We start from the raw sequence: 17,089 nt of genomic DNA on the forward strand, positions 1-17,089 counted from the left end.
TGATAAGATAACGCTCGAACAAAATTCATCATGCAAAGCGAGAGGTATACTAATACAACCCCATCCGGAACCCGGAAAAGTCTCAAAAAAGGCAAATGGAAGTCGTCGCATAGATGTGGTGATCAACTAGACAATCGTCTCCAGCTCGCGAGCGTAGCCTATCGTGTTCTCGATGACCGTGCTGCTCGCCACCAGGATGTCCTTCTCAGACCGGGCCGCGGCCTCAGGCTCGACTGGGAAGTATATCCGTCCGTCACGGAGAACCCACCCTCGCTGCTGAGCGAACTCAATAACAGCTCCCTCGGAGTCGAGGAACAAGAGATTCTTGGCGTTGGAAATGGGAAGCGAAGGATACGCTTTCTCGGAACAGTCCGCGATTTCACTTCGGATGGTTCCAACAAGGACCTATTGATCACAGAGTCATTAGCAATTGTTCAACAGCAGGCCAAAAGAGCAGAATTCTATGAGAGAAGGATAGACTCACGTTAGAAAACAGAGCAAAGTCCTCCGAAGGCACTCTCTCCGAGTTGGTCTCCCTCCACACCTTGTCATAACTACCTTCCATCAAGCTCCGCTCCAGATCAACGGGGTATTTGATGTACAGATCGTCCTCCACGCGCTTGCCCTGTAGACTCGCCTCCTCAACCAAGCCTTCCAATACAGTGTGGAAACTAGTGCTATCACCCATGCTCAGCAAAAGCATCAGATACAGACCTGTAATCTTGCTGCGCTGGCTAGACTCAGTATCCACCTTTGCTGAGCCGGTGCTATCCCTCTCAAGGTCGTAAAAAGGTTGCAGCTGCTGGTAATATCTCGTGAAGCCTTGTGCGTCGGTTTGTCGAATGGCGGCAAGGGCTCCTAGTTCCAGAACTTCACGAGCGAGCGGGATGAGGTCAGATGGTGTGGAAGGTGTGGGGATCAGCGCATTCTGAAGGAGGAGGGTTCGCTTTGCTTGGCTGAGGAGGTTGTTGGCAGTATCGAGCTGCTTGCGGTTGAGAGCATTATGGAGCTCTGAAACGAGGGACCGGAGGTCGGCGTTGTGTGCCATGATAGTAACTTCTTCTTGATATTCTCTGTATCAACAGGTGAAGATTCTATTCGAGGTTGTTCAGAGACTGGCGGAAAGAGAAAGAAAGTTTACAGAAGCAGTTTGATGGTATAGAGGGAGGCTGGTTGATGGTGCTGTCAGCTCCCAAGAGCTTCTCCGGCGACAGTATTGTCTTGGCGGGCGGTCAACAACATCACGTGATCTGACGTATCTTTTCTGGACAGTTAGCATTATGGTGAAGGGCATCTTCGTTAAACTTCGACGCCTACGGTAAACCACTACTCCCAGTGCGCAATACCAGTCATCCTTTTGATACCATTGTGATTTTGTGTCTGGTTACTGCAGATATTGTCTGAGAACCCCTGACAGCCTGGATGGCTAAGCAGGGAGGTCCTCAAGGTGCTTACAAGGGCTCTTGGGTGTAGGAAAATACTATACTAGCTTATTAGAATATTAGATTGCCTTCTATTCCTCCTTGTTGATCTCATGGGGTACTTGAAACGCTCGTGGCTAGTTTCACCAGAGTATTATAAAAGGGTGTTCCAAGCCCGGTAACCGGATCCCATCCTGGCGTTGCGTTCCAGCTTGCATTGGGAACCAGTTGTTCGTTGCTGGTGCCAATGTAGCAACCCGATGAGCCACCATCAACAATATCTGTGAATCCTGTCTGGTTGAGGGAATAGAGCCATGGATTTAAGAATCCTAGTCTTGGCAGACCATCCTCAAGTCGGGCAGCATTTAATCGCGAGACGATGGCTGCAAATACAGGTGCAGATGCACTACAACAACGGTTAGCGCGAAGTTTCTAAGAGCGACACTCATTTCAACAACGGACCTTGTGCCGGCGACTCTCAACGTTTGCCCGTGATCAATGACGACAAAATTAGTGGCCTGAGCGGCGACGTCAGGGAAACCTCTCCCGCTCGGGTTGTATAACCCGTTCCATCTGCTTCCAAGCTGCTCTAGGTAGCCTTGAACGCTTGAATCCTGATACGAGGGACGTGGGAAGCGATCTGAGAAGCCTCCGCTAGAGAAGCTGATTGCTTTCTCGGGCTGGACATCGTAGGTACCGCCAACAGCAGTAACAAATGGACAGGACGCTGGGAAGACAGGCAAGAATCGCGTTCTGTTGGTTCCATCGTTTGTTATGCATGTTGAACCAACGCCTGAGTCACCGCTGCTGAAGATGATCGACACACCGCGTGCGCCAAGCTGTGCGAAGAGATTGCAAGTTGCGTTTGAGTATGATTCAGGGACACTCTGCTCATTTTCGCCATACGAGGTTGAAAGAACGGCGGGAAGTTCCTCATCTGGAAGATCAAGAAGGTAATGAAGTTGATCCAAGTAAGGCTCATTGGTCGACACGTTCGTATCCTGACCATCCTCAGGCACAACCGGTCCTCGGCCCCCCGTTGTATAGTAGGTTCCAAGCGCTTTATACGCCAAAGAGTAGGCATATTGGACGTCCAAGCTGGCTTCGGTACTGCTCAGGGACGAGTCCTGCAGATTGAGGCCGTCCTTTATCGAGACCACGGTGAAGTTGACGTCTGTCCTATTGGGTGCATACAACCTCATGAAACTCTCAAAGTCATCATAGCGTGCGTACTGATCTAGGAATCCGGAAACTCCCAATCTGTTGCGGGGGTCGGGTTCGGCTCTGGTATCATAAATCCCGTACAATTCGCGAAGGCAGTTCGGCGTTATGGTTTCGGAGCAATTTGCCGCCAGTTCTTCCAGGCTAGCAACAGTTCCCTGGAAAAGTGGTTGCCGTTCATGCCGGAGGGGTTGTCCAAAGCGGGTCGTTGGTTGGATCATCTGAATATAACGGTGGACGTCATCGGGAACGGAATACGCAAGCGTTCTGACTTGCGTCATACTTGTCTCCGCGTGCTGGAACGCATAGAAGCGCGTTCTTAGCATACGTTCCGCCTGTGAGACCGGGACAGTGAAAGTGACCCAGTTGCCATGACTTTCGATCGAGCCAGCAGGAACATTCTCTGATCTCAGCCAGGAAAGGACTTTTTCTGAAGCCTCCTTGGAAGGACGCAGGAAATCCCTGACATCATCACGCTTCATATGTTGTCCATAGCTCGAGTGACTCGGTGTTGACATGTCAATGACCCTTCGCTCGAATTCAGCGGCTCTTTCCTGGTTCATAGCCAGCCGAAATCTGACCAATTCAGACGCCGGCGCTGCATCGCGCTTTATCCAGCCGTCGGGCACATTTCTGAGCTGCTCAACGACAGTGTACCCGGATTGTGCAGCTGTACCAAATTCAATGCAGAAAATACAGAGGGATAAGATCCCCATCACAAGCCCGAATGGAGCCATGTGAGCTTGCGACACTGGAATCGGGTCTGTAGATGGCAATACAACGATGAGACACACGGCAATAGGCAAACAGCGACCCTTGTTTTATCTGTCACTTATAAGATGGGGGAAAGCCAGTATCCGCGTCTCCTGCGGGTTAGCAGATAAACAATGGCTGCAAGTGACCAATATAAGGGCCGTCCTGGAACCGTGCCAGCCCGGCACATGTACACGCGAGGCGCGAACTCATTTGTACACATAGTACATACTTGTGCTGTACGACTTGGTGAGCTGCCGACGGCCAATCGCTCATTTCAGGGGTCCCAGGGGAAAAAGGCGCATGCCAAAGTCCAGCCATCACGTCACCAATACAGGGATGTGACTACTTGTTGGCCAGTATTCGCAGGAGCAGAATGACTGCAGAAGCGCGATTGTCAGTCTGCGCCTTTCCTGGAGAAGACCCTGCGTTAGTCTGTGACTTAGTTGGATGCGATGACTGATTCTTTGTCCAGGTTACCAGAGACATGAGGAGTAGAATTCTTGAAGGTCGTAGCCTGGAAATGAGCAACGCCATCGTCGGAGCTCGGTTGCTTGACCGCTTGAAACTTGACGCCGTTAAGATCAAGGCATCCATGCCGGGTAGCGGCATAAGCTTCTCATTCTCATCCCTATGGAGCTTTCTATGGGATGACCAAATTGGGCAATTGGGAAGCAAGGGATGACCAGATTCTAGCCAGTCATAGTCCATTAAAAGGATGACCGAGTCACTGAGCCGCGGTTTAAGTGGATTATGCTTTTCTTGTTCCATGACCAAGTGGACCTGTTTATCCCGCTAGGCTCAATTTGGCAGATGATCGCCCACCTATCAAAAGGCACCACCAGCAACAATGTAGGTACCTGATTTAAGTTATCTGAGAAACCAGCCTTCTGGACATTTATTATCTTCTTGGAGAAATGGAGGAGTGACAGGAAGTTGGTATGTCGTTATTGGGTCGTCAGCAAAGGACACAAAAGATCTTCCTCATTACCTTACACCTGTCAACAAGGTTTATGTAGACGCACGAGGCTGAATATAGGCCATAGCAATAGTCTTTGAAAAAGCAGCTTCATATCTCCCCTACGTATACCAGGTGAATAAACCGTACCGCAGTCAATGACTCTGATGCTTAACATATGTCATGGCGACATGATGCGCGTTCATTCAATCGCAGCAGGAATCACTTGATTGGTCAGAAACTACGGACAATTCAGGTTGAATCAAGGCCGAGAGGAATGCAAATCTTTGTCTCAAGAATGTAAGCATATTTTCCGTCTGGATGATCCAACCAAGCGCTTAACCTTAATGTAGAACAGTGAACTATGGTACAGCGCACCTTCGGCTGTATTCAATGAGTGTAACACGGAGAGAATCAAGTGAAGAGGGTTGGATTTGTTGCCGGACGGGTGTTGTAGACTCTATTGAGTAGGTGTTCCAGTATGGCACAGCTCTTCAAATCATGTTGACGGACGTCTACAGTAATACTCATGATAAGCGGGGCTTCGAAGGATAGGTATGTGTATATGTATATTTTCGGCAGGATGAGAATACCTGCAGTAGTGCAATCTGGCTTCCCAAGCGGATTGATTGATATCTGGGTGGTTCTGTAAAACTTCGTGGCGTATTCAGGCGTATTCTTAGACGTCTACAACAACATCAAGCCTTTCTCAACCCCTCATTTGCTGAGCGACTTCGCCTCGTTGGGCTGAGATATGAACCCTACAAGCGTGCTCCATTCTCAGTAAAGTTCAATTCGGATCAGGAATTCCTTTAGCTGTCAATACTGCAACGTCTAGTTTCTTATCTGCATCTCTGTAGACGGTGGATTACTTCTTCCTTCCCTGCCATTTGTGCCACGTCAAACTGAGCGACCTGGAGATTAACCACACATTCGGAGAGGGCGCCGAGGATCATCCGGTAATTGAAGCGAATACTTCTGGTTGGTTGTGATTCGCGATGCAGAAGATTCCCCAAGCGCAAACAGCAGGGATTCTGACTGGCCAGGCAATATCGGCAGTGTAAGACACCAACGCAGCCTCGCATCGGCGGGAAACAAAACGCTTCAGCAAACGCCCCTCCAGACCTTGCACAGGATGACATTGGCCTCTGTTTGCTCTCATCGTCTGTCGAGATGCTAGCAACGGGCATTTTCTCCATCTCCATCTACTCGATAAATTTCCTGGGAGCTCTCCATCAACAATAGGGTTATTATCCTCATCCCAAGTGAGAAAACTGTTGATGAAAGCGCTTTAAATGCGATAAGTCCATCTAGTATTCAAGTCCCGCAGGACTGTTAACCCCGCCTTCTCCATGTCACATCCGCTCGTGGCAGCTGTGTGGGAACAACTCGGTCGTCGTGATGTAGGCAACATTCTACGGGAGATCATCGGCGAACATGCGGCAGAGCTGGCTGTATTCCACATGCAAGATGATGCCTCTCGAATCGAACCGCTTATACGACCTGTGCTTTGGATCAAGGCCATATTCGACTTACAGCGAGCTTATCTGCAAGGCTTGACCAATGTGCACGATTGTCATCCATACTTTTTGCCCTACCTCTTGCCTTCGGAAGCGATTTTCTCGACCCTGATGTACTTGATCCGGGTCAAATCAGACTTATTCCCGTCTAATACCCCGGCGCCTCCCGACCTTGCTCGGCATCGTCATTTCTTTGCGCAAGTTCTACTTGGCGGGATCCGACTGCTCCTGTTGCGTGGTGACGCAATTCCACCCGATCTGAGATTCAACCTGGAGCGGGCGATGAGGGCAGCATGGCACCATCCCGATTTATCCAGTGCAGAAAGCTATCTGGTCATGGACTTACTACCACGAGCGATAGATCAGATTGGTTCTCCAGAGCTGGCGAAGAAGCAGAGTGCTCTGCTGACCTCCAATAATACATCTCTTCCATCTTTCGCGTCAGGACTCGTTAGTGTCAGCCATTCTCATTGTTGGTGATCCTAGGCTAATTTGACGACAGTATCCCTTTTCAATAGCCCCGGAAACTCTTATGACAGATCTGTTGACGGGTATTGTCGCAAACAAGACGGATTATCTAACCTCGTTTTGTACTCTGTTCGATATCATAAGCGCCGCCGAGTTTGCGCTTATCCAGTGTCATGTTGATCGTCGCCGTATTTCACAAGAACAAGGATATTCCAATGCCGCGGCCAGCAAGGTGGAAGAGGCCTTTGCGCAAGCTCAAGAGACGCGAAAAAAACTGGTGAGGACTGTAATGGCGGCATTCGACGATGAATTTTCTGCGCCACCTCTCCAGGTTCTCGCAACTCTCATATTGAGCCATAACGCTGAGGGACAACCGCCGCTACAAACCCGCCGCATCAGGGACAGCTGGACGCGCTTTTTACGCATTAGAGGCGTTCTGGAAGACTCTCTGGGGCTTCTTGTGAGATGGCTCATCAATCGTCGAGTTCAGATGTGGGACTGCAATGGGGAGCTCGAGTCGATTTCCCAGGATTACCAGCGTCATTTGACACAGTGGCTTCAGAATGCTTCGTTGCCGGATCCTGCGGCTCAGCCTCAGAGCCGGGACAAGCGGGCCAGCATTCTGTACGCTGTTGACTGTCCCGCGGTTCACATGGTTCCCAAAGCCCTCCTCGAAGAGCAGTTGACCAGCCGCGACACACTCTATGAGGTATGATATTTCACGTTTCTCAGACGCATTCACACCAGGCTATGCGAATGTGGACTCGCTAAATGAGTGTACTATTTCCTTCCCAATTAACCTTTTGACCAGCATTTGCAGGAGACCCCAGAGTTTCTCACTCTGAATATTTCCTGTCCGTTATGCCCTGGAGATATCCGAATTCAGCACGCTCGCATGATCAATCCGCTAGGCCAAACTGGATTGCAAGATGTATCCGAGTCAAACCGCAGTAGACGGTATTCTATAGCAGATTCTGCTTCCAGAGATACGACATCGCAGTCAAGCTCGGCCAGCCACACTACCAGCTTAGACCCTAGTGAATTTCCCAGAAGTCCTGTTTCGCCCATAACACGCACCCTCGGCTTCTCTGATCTTATGACAAAGCATTCGAATACGTCTGTCACGGAGCTGATTAGTCCGCTTTCATCGCATGCCTCTTCTGATCAATTGCGCGAAAGACAGGGCACCAGGAGTCTTTCTAGGGAGCTCAAAAGCGTGAAGATACCTTTTTCAAGCGGGGCGTTACTATTCAGGAAAGCCTCCGCCAAGCAGAAGTTACCGCGGCAGCCACGGTCCTGCTTTTCCGCGACAGGCCGGACTCTGCTCCTATGGGGAGCGGGTACCAGCTGGGTCATGCGGTTTGAGGTTTCAACCATGGAAGGGCAGAGGAGCAAGGGTCACAGATACGACGTGTCTGGGGTTCAATATGCTGCAGTGGGAGACAGACGTTGCGCTGTGATCGCCGCTGTTGGAGAGGTATTTACGTCTCATTTCTGCCTGTTGATTATGTGTACTCTTTTCCGGTTTGCTAACATGTTTCTAGCACCTCGAGCTGCTAATATTCAACAGCACTGGTACCATCGCTGACGCGTACCTGACGATTGAGTCTGGACTTCAGAATCAGTCCATACCCTCTATATGTATGACCATGTCACGTAACGACAGGTTTGTCGCCTTCACTATCAGGGAAGAGGTCCGAGTGTATGAGATCGGTGCAGGAGCTATACGGAGAGTTCCCTTGGGCGAGCACTTTGATCGATATCCGTTGCTTGGAGCAGAGCCGCCATCCGGAGGGGCAACTCCTTCAAGGGATGAGCAATACGCCAATAACGAAACCAGACCAAAGGCAGTTATTGAGCGAAAGATTCAATTCTCCGTCGATGGAAAGCACTTTGTTGTAGCAACGCACCTGGGTGACCATTGCGCTTATGTTGATGTCTGGGGCTGGAATGCTGGACAATGGATAATCACGCCTGACAAGTCAAGATCGTTCAAACTTCCATCAGTAAGTGATATTACTTGAGCGAAGTCGCTGGTTTGGTGCTAATTTCTGAAGTGGGTGGCAAATGATGGAGACCTCACGTGTGTTTTCTACGACAGCTTCCATTTTGCAGTCATAATGACAGCATTCTTGGGAAGAGAGTCTCCGATGCTAGTCTCTCTTGCTGACCCGAACATCGTCAGCGATCCGCTCAGCATCAGGATCGTCCATGCAGCACAATCGCCTTCAGGAACACGGTTCGTCATGGCAAATGGTGCCGGTGAGATCTATATGTGCGAGTGCAAGGCTAATACTGTCCTCACACCATATGAACTAAAGAAAGCGTCGACCAAGATAAGCCTCGCTGCTTTCAAACCTGGGAATTTGACACTGTCCTTCCCACAGGAAAATGAAATGCTTGTCTTCTGGGTCAAGGACGGTAAATTAACACTCAGAGCAATCAGGTACATTGAGGGTGCCGAGGTAATTAATGATTTTGACCTGCGCCCGGACTTTGACCGTCTAGTTGTGGAACGGGTCCCAGCTGGGAATTTTCCAGCACAGCGAAGACAGAACTCATCGCTTTCAAATCAGTCAGCAGTGGAGATGGATGCAATGGCGCCTATTCGAAGACCTGACATGGCGGAACTGCCAGGGATATAACAGTATGTAAGTTGGGCGGCGCAGTCAAGGCAATGTGGTAGTAGTTTGGAATTAGCCCATAGCTTTATAGGAACATACATTGATGCGAGCCAAAATGTCGTAGAAGTTGACCCCCCACAGCATCAGAATCAATGCTCTTGCAACTAGTTATTGATAGAGCTATCAAAGAACTCTGCTGTATGGAGATGTTGACAGTCGCTCAAAGAGGAAAGTCAGGTGGTGACACACGGAACAACAGATCTAGACTATACCACAAATGGCTATGAGGGGAGTACCTTTCCCGGAGTGCGAAATCCTCCGAATTCCGGAGATTGCTGAGTGCTGATCGACGTCACCACTGAGCATATGATGAGCTACTGTAACTGTGGAGGGTTGCTTATGGACGACGGAGCACTCAACACTTAAGGTCGGAGAGTCCAGAGCTGAAATATTAGCTTGGAATTATAGGTAAGTAAACATATTAAAGAGATTATCTGCGAGTCTGGCCATCGAGTCATCAGCAAAGCATCAGACAATACCTCTCTAGATCAGAGCATGCGACACTCAATTGCCCCTCCCACTTCATTGGTGTAAGTGGGCCTTTGGACTAATTGTTCCTAAGGCATATAGGTGGATGGTACCTTATTGCAATCTCATGTCCCGTCCATTGCTTTCTTAACGGCTGCCAAATCCTACCTGGAGCATTTATTAAGTTGCCGAGTCGTGTGCACGTAAACCGACTTTACGTTGGCATCTCGGTGTCGACGTCATCACTACATCCCCAGCACTCGCACACGATCTTTAGATTTCCGAAAAGCCGACGACACATGATATCTTCGCCACATCACTCTTGCTCTCAATTGTCTTCATCACTCTATCAACAATGTCGCAGCCTGCCTTCGCGTTCGATCCATCACGGCGGCCATCGCAGGCCGAGAACCAGACCGTACTGAAATCCGAGATCCCGTTGAAGGAACGATTCTTCCGTTACTTCCAACATGAGATTACCGGTATGTCTTCGTGGTATTGTCGTTTTGTGTCTGTTAGCAGAGTAATCTGACATCGAGGTACCGCCCCGTAGCTCTTCAAGAAGAGATGGACCGTCTGGCAGACACGTCCCTCATAGGAGGAGAACGGACGGATGCAACCGACCATTGCCTGGCTGGAATTGCAAGGTTGTCTAATGAGGTTAAGGATGCAGCAAGCTATATCCCGACCTATGATCAACGTGTGTATGCAGAGGTAGGTCAATGACCGTCATAGCCTTGGTGTGTACCTGGTTGATGGTGTTGTCTTGTCAGGCCATCAAAGCGCTCCAGGACAAGCTTGCCGAGACACGCTCTGCGTTTGAGCCTCGCCCCAAATTTACCTTCAAGACAAAGAAGAATGCATCGGCTGTCTCGCTATCAGATGCGGCCGAACTAGTTGCCCAAGGCCACGGGGGTCTACCCGGCTACCGCTCCCCAGGAGCATCTTCGGTGGATTCCTCCGCTGTGCAGACGCCGAATTACCCATCCACACCTTTGTACGAACCAGACTTCCTTCAGTCACATCGGCCAGAAATCGCACCGACGTCGGTTCCGGCCTTTTCTGCTGGTATCAGTGAACCTGAATCGAAATCCAAAGGAGACTCCCATAGGGGTAAGGCCTTCGCGGCCACAGCTGTGTCCTCTGTCTCCGTAAACGATCATTATGGTCTCCATATTATGCTTCCTGCATCAGGCTCGACAGCGGCCGTACCTGCATCTATCACATCTTTGAATCATTGCGTCGTTGATATGTCCATACCGACTGCAAACGGCAAGCCTTATGCAAGTCTCACTGTCAAAGATGTCAACGAGAGCTTATTGATCTGTGGCCAAATCGACGGGCCGGCACATATAACCGGAGTTAAAAATAGTGTGATTGTGGTGTCGTGTCGGCAATTCCGCATGCACAACTGTACTGGCGTGGACGTGTACCTGAGCAGCTCCAGCAATCCAATCATTGAAGATTGCACCGATGTCCGGTTTGGCAGAATCCCCAGAGCATATGTAAGTGATCTCTTTCTGCTACAGACCATTTCAATACATATACTCATGTTCACAGGCTCTGGACCACGATCGTCCGGACAATGAAGACCGCTGGAGCCAAGTTGAGGACTTCAAATGGATCAGGCCGGAGCCAAGCCCGAACTGGAGCTTGCTAAGCCCTGAGGAGGCGATTCCAGAAGAAGTGTGGGCTGAGATCGTGCCCGGTGGCCCTGGATGGTCACTCGAAGACATACTACGCGCGATCAAGATTGTGAAAGATTAAATCTGTTCTGCTCTAATATGCACGGTTAACCATGCGATGCAAAGCATTTTTCGAGGGAGCAATCGCCCATTGTTCAGTGTTCCTCAGCCCAATTCTACTTCAAAACCGTGCCCTGGGTTCTTCGTGGTTATCAATGACTATGGTGCTTCAAGTTCTTGACATACTTCGCAATGGAGAATAGGCGTTATTTACTTTGAGTAGTATATGTCAGTCGCAGTTGCAGTCAATTTTGATAATCATTCTATGCAACGCTCGTTCAATCTGCTTGTTTCGAGAAAGTAGCAACATCCTCAGGCATGACATGACCTACAGCGTGCTGATTGTGCCTCTCCACTACAAGGATTGAATGTATCTTACGACTTTGCTTGACTGGATATAAATGTATGGTTCGGCTTAGGGTTAATAAACGGCTATTCCTGCATAGCTATTATTCCCTACTAATCGATGACTGGTAGAAAATAGCATATTTGGGCCTGATTTTCAAGGCATTCAAGATACGTCGACCATAAGATGTAAATGCTGCCCGCTGTCAGCCAATCAGCGCCAGGAGTGGAAGTGGAAATCTGATATTAGTGGAGTCTCGCTCCGCAATCAAGTTGGCTACTTAGCTACTATCAACAACTGGTCGAAGCTCTCCGTGTATCTCACGACCTCAGTTATGTCACGGTCATCCTCTAAGGGTTCTAATTAACCCGTATTCTGCCCATTTCTACCTGGAATTCTATGGATTGTGACTTGAAGATCAATGTCGACTTCTATATGTTGGGATATGAGAAGGACACTCTCCATCCGCGACATTCTCATCCTAGGTCGGCTTAATCCAAAATGCCCGCCAACGAACAAAGAAGTCCGGAGAGTCATGACGAATTCAGCCATTCAAGCTCGACCACCAAACCAAGCAACTCTGCAGCTTCAGAAGACGTGTATGTCGAGGATATCTCTTCTCGCGATTCTGGATATGACGGCGATATTGAGGTGGTGAAACCGTACGCTATTGAGGAACCTGAGGATGAAGCTCCTAGGCGCATCCCTAGACTAGCCATTTCGCCCGCTCCAAATGATGCCGAATCGTGGCAAGGGGAATTAGTGGATTCAATGCAAGATCTGCACTGCGACTCAGACCATCCTGACTTGCGGTGCCGTCCGAGCCACAAGAGAGGAAGGAAGAGGAAAACACCCACCTTCGGCGCAGGAAATTCCGCGCCTGGTCGACGACAAGTCTATGAGGCGGCTCCCGATATCCAGTACGAAGGACCTAGTGCGAGCCCAAAGAGATTACGACGACGAGGCATGCGCCCCAAAGAAGGCCAAAGGACTCATCTCTCACCGCGCAGCTCGACTGAAACCGATTCCCCTGCAAGCCTTAGTCTGAGTCCCCCATCCACGGATGCAAGCGGGGCAAGCCCGAGCAATAAACCTAACGTTAGTGATGAAATGGATATAGATTGATTTACACATAAAATGCATACTATTCTAGAGGACCTTGAATCGGTGTGATGCCATTCAGTCGTATCATTATCACGTGATGATAGACCGTTCTAATCGCACCCTAACTAATCCGGAAGAGGCTGAGGATCATTCTATGACGTCAGGCAGTTCTCATTGCGGTCACTCACTCCGACTGGGGCGACTGATGTCGTAGTCGCTTCTCACCTTTACTCTGCTTGTCGTACGCTTTAATCGCTCGCAAACCTGTCGCATTAATCGTAACATCTCGGATCCGCGCAATTGGCCCAATTCTCCACCGTGAGCGAACACAATTCTCCCACAATGGCCACTAGAACATCGTCGCGCCAGGCCGCTCAGAAAGCAAAGGAGGCCATCACAAGCACCAGCGATATCAAGCCAAAGAAGACTGCCGGTGCAAAGCGCAAGGAACCCACTGAAAAGGGGCCGGAACCAAAGAGGGGAAAGAAAGTCGATCGCGAGCTAGCTCATGAGAAAGAAGAGAAGGAGCAGGAGCAGCAGAAGCAGAAGTACGAAGAGGAGGACCGGCCAGAACAGAAAGAGCAGGTGAAGGAAGAAGCGGTGCCTGGACCTGGTGAAAAGGACGAAAAAGAGGAACAGGAAAAAGCCACAAGACGTATGACCATATTGATGGAATTTCTTATGCCGCATCACACTAACAGCGACCAGGGCTCAGTGAACAGCCTGAAGAGCGAGCAGAGAAGCCAGAACAAGAGCCCAAAGAGGGTGCAAAGGAAGGGGCTGTCCCAGAACCTCGTGATGAAGAGAAAGCCGCCAAAGGTAATGAAATATGTGGAGATATTTGGTCAACGCTAACAGTAACTACATTCAGAACCAGAAGAAAAGCCTGCTGAAGCGCCGGCAAAGGAAAGGGTTGAGGCCGGAGTCAAGAAGTCGGAAGAACGAGAAAAGATTGTACCTTCCAACATTCTCGAAAAGGGAATCATATACTTCTTCTTCCGGCCTCGAGTCAATGTTGAGGATCCACACAGTGTGAAGGATGTTGCCCGAAGTTTCTTTGTTCTACGTCCGACTCCCCTGGGTGCAGTGCTGGACGCCAACCAAGGCACGGTTGCAGCCGATGCACGCTGTCGCTTGATGATTCTGCCAAAGAAGAAGTTTCCTACTTCGGGTAAAGAGAGAGACATGGGATTCGTGGAGAAGGCCGGAATATCAATGAAAGATCTCCACGACAGCTTTATGGTCGGTGAGAAATATGAGACGTCGACTCGAGGAGAACGGGCTGTTCAAGAAGCGCGACCATATGCGGAAGGAGTCTACGCCATAATCTCTGGAAAGCGTGCCTCTCACCTAGCCTACATTCTGACTATTCCGCAAGAAATGGGCTCAATTCAAGACGACTTTGGCCTTCATAGCCAAGGCAGTTTCATTGTCCAGTCGAAGAACCCCAAATATCCTGGCCCGTCCTTCGCACAGCTTCCCAAAGACCCTGAGTATCCTGAAAGGTGAGTGGATGATCGTGCTATGATGGTATATGAACTAAATGCTTTATTGCAGCGTCCGCCAAAAGTTCGGAGACTATAGATGGGTTCCGTTGGAACCTGAGTTCATCGACTACCCCAATGCGCAGTTCCTCATGATCGGGGAGGCGACCGACGAGCTTGGAAAGGCAGCCACAGCAGAGCCTGATAAGAAGGCGGCACACGAAGAGCAGCCAGGCGAAGAGTTGGAAAAGTTGGAGCAAGAAAACGAGGAGAGAATCGAATCTCTAAAAGGTCAGTCCTGCAATGCTCTGCTTCGCTAAGTTGCTAACCCGCACACAGGCGATGAAACTGTTTATGAAGACCTAGGACTGGATGTGAAGAACTATCCCAAGGTGCCAACTACCTGGAGCGCGTAGAACCCTGCAACTGGTGTACAATAGGTGCTTCGAGATGAAGCTTCAGATTATGATTCGGACATAACAAACAAGAAACATTCAATGTAGTAATGCTGAATTTGATGGCATTTGTGCCCTTTATCACAGCAATCAAATGGCCCCGAGATTGTTAAGGGAGTATCCTCTTGCTAATGCCGGGTGGGGGTCGGGTTTCCTGCAGCCAAGATGATCGGGCTTTATACTCCGTATCAGATAGCGAATGGGATTGACGATCTTCACCACGTTCAACGCAAGCTGCCAGGATCTCGATCTTCTCGCAATCATTTCCCTGCTAACACCATGAGGAACGGCTGTCTAGATAGATACCGCTAAGCGATACCGTGAGGATTATTATCGTTCATTCGACAACGATACATAATGCAAGGCACCTTCCGCAGCGTTTACTCTGATTGGGACGCTCCACCGTGCCAAGGTCAACCATGAGGCGTATAAAATCGCCTGCGTTCTCCTCCACAGTCGAGTATGTCCAGAGATAATCTTAAGTTACAGACAGCATCATGAGATTGAATCCATTGGTGAGTGTGCTGCCATTGACAGCCGCCACCACAGCTGGCTCTCTTACTCGGCACAACTCGTCCACTGTCGTGAATCAGACAACCTGTGGCGGCACAAGCTACGAGTATACCGGGCTTGCAGGATACGGTTTCATTCCGTCCAATGCGGTTGACAAGTACGGTGACACGTTAGGAGGCATTGGCAGCGCTATCGCTATCGATCAAGACTCCTGGCGCAGGACGGGCCGTGACTCGTACTCTGGCATCATCTACTGCTTGCCTGATCGTGGCTGGTAAGTTACGCTTTTACCATGGCCATTGAGCTTTGAATTAGAATCTGATCTGCTTCGGTTACAGGAACACAAAGGGGACGCTCAATTCCCAGTCGCGTATCCACAAGTTGGCCATCTCTTTCAAGCTGGTTCCAGGTGCATCTGCCGAGAATCCCTCGAAGCCGAATTTGCAGCTGAAGTACCTCGACACCATTCTCCTGACCGGTCCTGATGGCGAGCCCACCACGGGGCTCGATGCAGACGCCACGGGCTATGCCTCGTACCGCGGCTTCCCCCCTCTCCCCGCAGCCACATACATCGGTGATGGCTTCGGCGGCGCAGGCAAGGGAGGAAAGAGGATCACGATCGACGCCGAGGGTCTCGTCCTTGACAAGGACGGCTATTTCTGGATCTCTGATGAGTACGGTCCCTACGTCTATAAATTCAACAAGCACGGCAAGATGGTGCTAGCACTGCAACCGCCGCAGGCCTATCTCCCTCGTCGCAACGGCACCATCAGCTTCAGCGCCGCCAGTCCGCCCCTCTATGCTCCCAACCAAATGCCTGTCCCTGAGGATCCCAAGACAGGCCGCAATAATAACCAGGGCTTCGAAGCTCTTACAATCTCCCCAGACGGCAAGACGCTGTACACCATGATCCAGTCGGCGCTGAACCAGGAAGGCGGCCCAAAGAAGAAGAACCGCCAACCGGCGCGGCTGCTGGAGTATGACATCTCCTCGGGCACACCGAAATATAAGCACGAGTATGCCGTACTCCTACCCAAGTACAATGATTACACGGAAAAGGATCCATCGGACGCGGCAAAGGTGGCCTCACAGTCGGAGATCCACCAGCTTCCCACCGGAGACTTCCTTGTTCTCTCGCGCGATTCCGGCTTCGGACACGGGCAGTCCGAGTCCCTCTCCGTCTACCGGCATGCGGACGTCGTCTCCATTTCAGAGTCTACCACTGATTTGAAGGGTACATGTGACGCCGCGGACGGATCCATCGCCAGCTCAAAGGGTGTCTTGGACTCAGCCATCACCCCGGCGGAGTACTGCCCTTTCCTGGACTTCAACGTGAATTCGGAACTAGCCAAATTCGGCCTTCACAACGGTGGCGCGCAGGACGCTGGTCTTTTGAATGAGAAGTGGGAGAGTCTGGCTCTTGTGCCGGTTGACCCGCACGGGCACAAGGATAAGCATTCCAAGAAGGCGAGGGAATATTTCCTCTTCAGCTTCAGTGATAATGATTTTATCACACAGGATGGTAGGTGGTTTATATGTTCCTCCTGGAGCACAAATATGCTGACTGCCGCTTGTACAGGACGCATGAATTTTGGCCGGTTCAAGTACGCCGATGAATCTGGCTACAACCTCGATAGTCAGGCTCTGGTTTTCAGAGTGCGGTTTTAGTTGTATATCTGCTGCCTATAGAAATAGTAATTAGTATCTTATCCAGCCTGGTAATTATTGACACAAGGCACCGCGCTTAACCGAAACATGAAAATCAAGGTGCATGTTTCTACGATTGAGGCAGTCAAAGCTGTTGACACTGCAGGTTGAAGAAATAGGTAGCTGGTAACGCATGATGAGCTGGTAACGCATAATGAACATCCATATCTGCTTGCTTCATGAGAAGGCGCTCCGTATATCGATAGAAAAGATATTCAAGGCAAACGCTCAATCCTCAAAAG

At 50.1% G+C, this 17,089-nt stretch overlaps 7 protein-coding genes across 7 annotated transcripts; 5 read left to right on the forward strand and 2 right to left on the reverse strand.

Annotated features, from left to right (window-relative positions):
* Window positions 1–126: 126 nt before the first annotated feature.
* Window positions 127–1,048, reverse strand: rpnL (proteasome regulatory particle lid subunit rpnL; the record flags this gene model as incomplete). The annotated part of the gene is made up of 2 exons (XM_033559324.2): window positions 127–405; window positions 485–1,048. 2 exons carry the CDS (start codon window positions 1,046–1,048, stop codon window positions 127–129), a joined length of 843 nt encoding a protein of 280 aa, XP_033415215.2.
* Window positions 1,049–1,532: 484 nt separating this feature from the next.
* ALT_1866 (S53 family peptidase) lies at window positions 1,533–3,379 on the reverse strand (the record flags this gene model as incomplete). Its single annotated transcript, XM_033559325.1, has 2 exons — window positions 1,533–1,827; window positions 1,884–3,379. 2 exons carry the CDS (start codon window positions 3,377–3,379, stop codon window positions 1,533–1,535), a joined length of 1,791 nt encoding a protein of 596 aa, XP_033415216.1.
* Window positions 3,380–5,705: 2,326 nt separating this feature from the next.
* On the forward strand, window positions 5,706–8,986 carry ALT_1867 (uncharacterized protein; the record flags this gene model as incomplete). Its single annotated transcript, XM_089599224.1, has 6 exons — window positions 5,706–6,323; window positions 6,376–7,050; window positions 7,153–7,818; window positions 7,886–7,947; window positions 8,008–8,347; window positions 8,399–8,986. The coding sequence occupies 6 exons, from the start codon at window positions 5,706–5,708 to the stop codon at window positions 8,984–8,986; spliced, it is 2,949 nt and encodes a 982-aa protein (XP_089456370.1).
* Window positions 8,987–9,848: 862 nt separating this feature from the next.
* On the forward strand, window positions 9,849–11,260 carry ALT_1868 (putative tubulin-specific chaperone c; the record flags this gene model as incomplete). The annotated part of the gene is made up of 4 exons (XM_033559327.2): window positions 9,849–9,975; window positions 10,047–10,207; window positions 10,267–10,998; window positions 11,054–11,260. The coding sequence occupies 4 exons, from the start codon at window positions 9,849–9,851 to the stop codon at window positions 11,258–11,260; spliced, it is 1,227 nt and encodes a 408-aa protein (XP_033415218.2).
* Window positions 11,261–12,085: 825 nt separating this feature from the next.
* On the forward strand, window positions 12,086–12,709 carry ALT_1869 (uncharacterized protein; the record flags this gene model as incomplete). The annotated part of the gene is made up of 1 exon (XM_033559328.2): window positions 12,086–12,709. One exon carries the CDS (start codon window positions 12,086–12,088, stop codon window positions 12,707–12,709), a length of 624 nt encoding a protein of 207 aa, XP_033415219.2.
* A 321-nt stretch (window positions 12,710–13,030) lies between these two features.
* ALT_1870 (uncharacterized protein) lies at window positions 13,031–14,588 on the forward strand (the record flags this gene model as incomplete). The annotated part of the gene is made up of 5 exons (XM_033559329.1): window positions 13,031–13,343; window positions 13,397–13,507; window positions 13,560–14,193; window positions 14,246–14,463; window positions 14,512–14,588. 5 exons carry the CDS (start codon window positions 13,031–13,033, stop codon window positions 14,586–14,588), a joined length of 1,353 nt encoding a protein of 450 aa, XP_033415220.1.
* Window positions 14,589–15,124: 536 nt separating this feature from the next.
* On the forward strand, window positions 15,125–16,808 carry ALT_1871 (esterase-like/phytase family protein; the record flags this gene model as incomplete). The annotated part of the gene is made up of 3 exons (XM_033559330.2): window positions 15,125–15,414; window positions 15,479–16,662; window positions 16,720–16,808. 3 exons carry the CDS (start codon window positions 15,125–15,127, stop codon window positions 16,806–16,808), a joined length of 1,563 nt encoding a protein of 520 aa, XP_033415221.2.
* Window positions 16,809–17,089: the final 281 nt, after the last annotated feature.

Source organism: Aspergillus lentulus (assembly GCF_001445615.1).
Source record: "Aspergillus lentulus DNA, contig: Alt04, strain: IFM 54703, whole genome shotgun sequence".
Taxonomy (NCBI): domain Eukaryota; kingdom Fungi; phylum Ascomycota; class Eurotiomycetes; order Eurotiales; family Aspergillaceae; genus Aspergillus; species Aspergillus lentulus.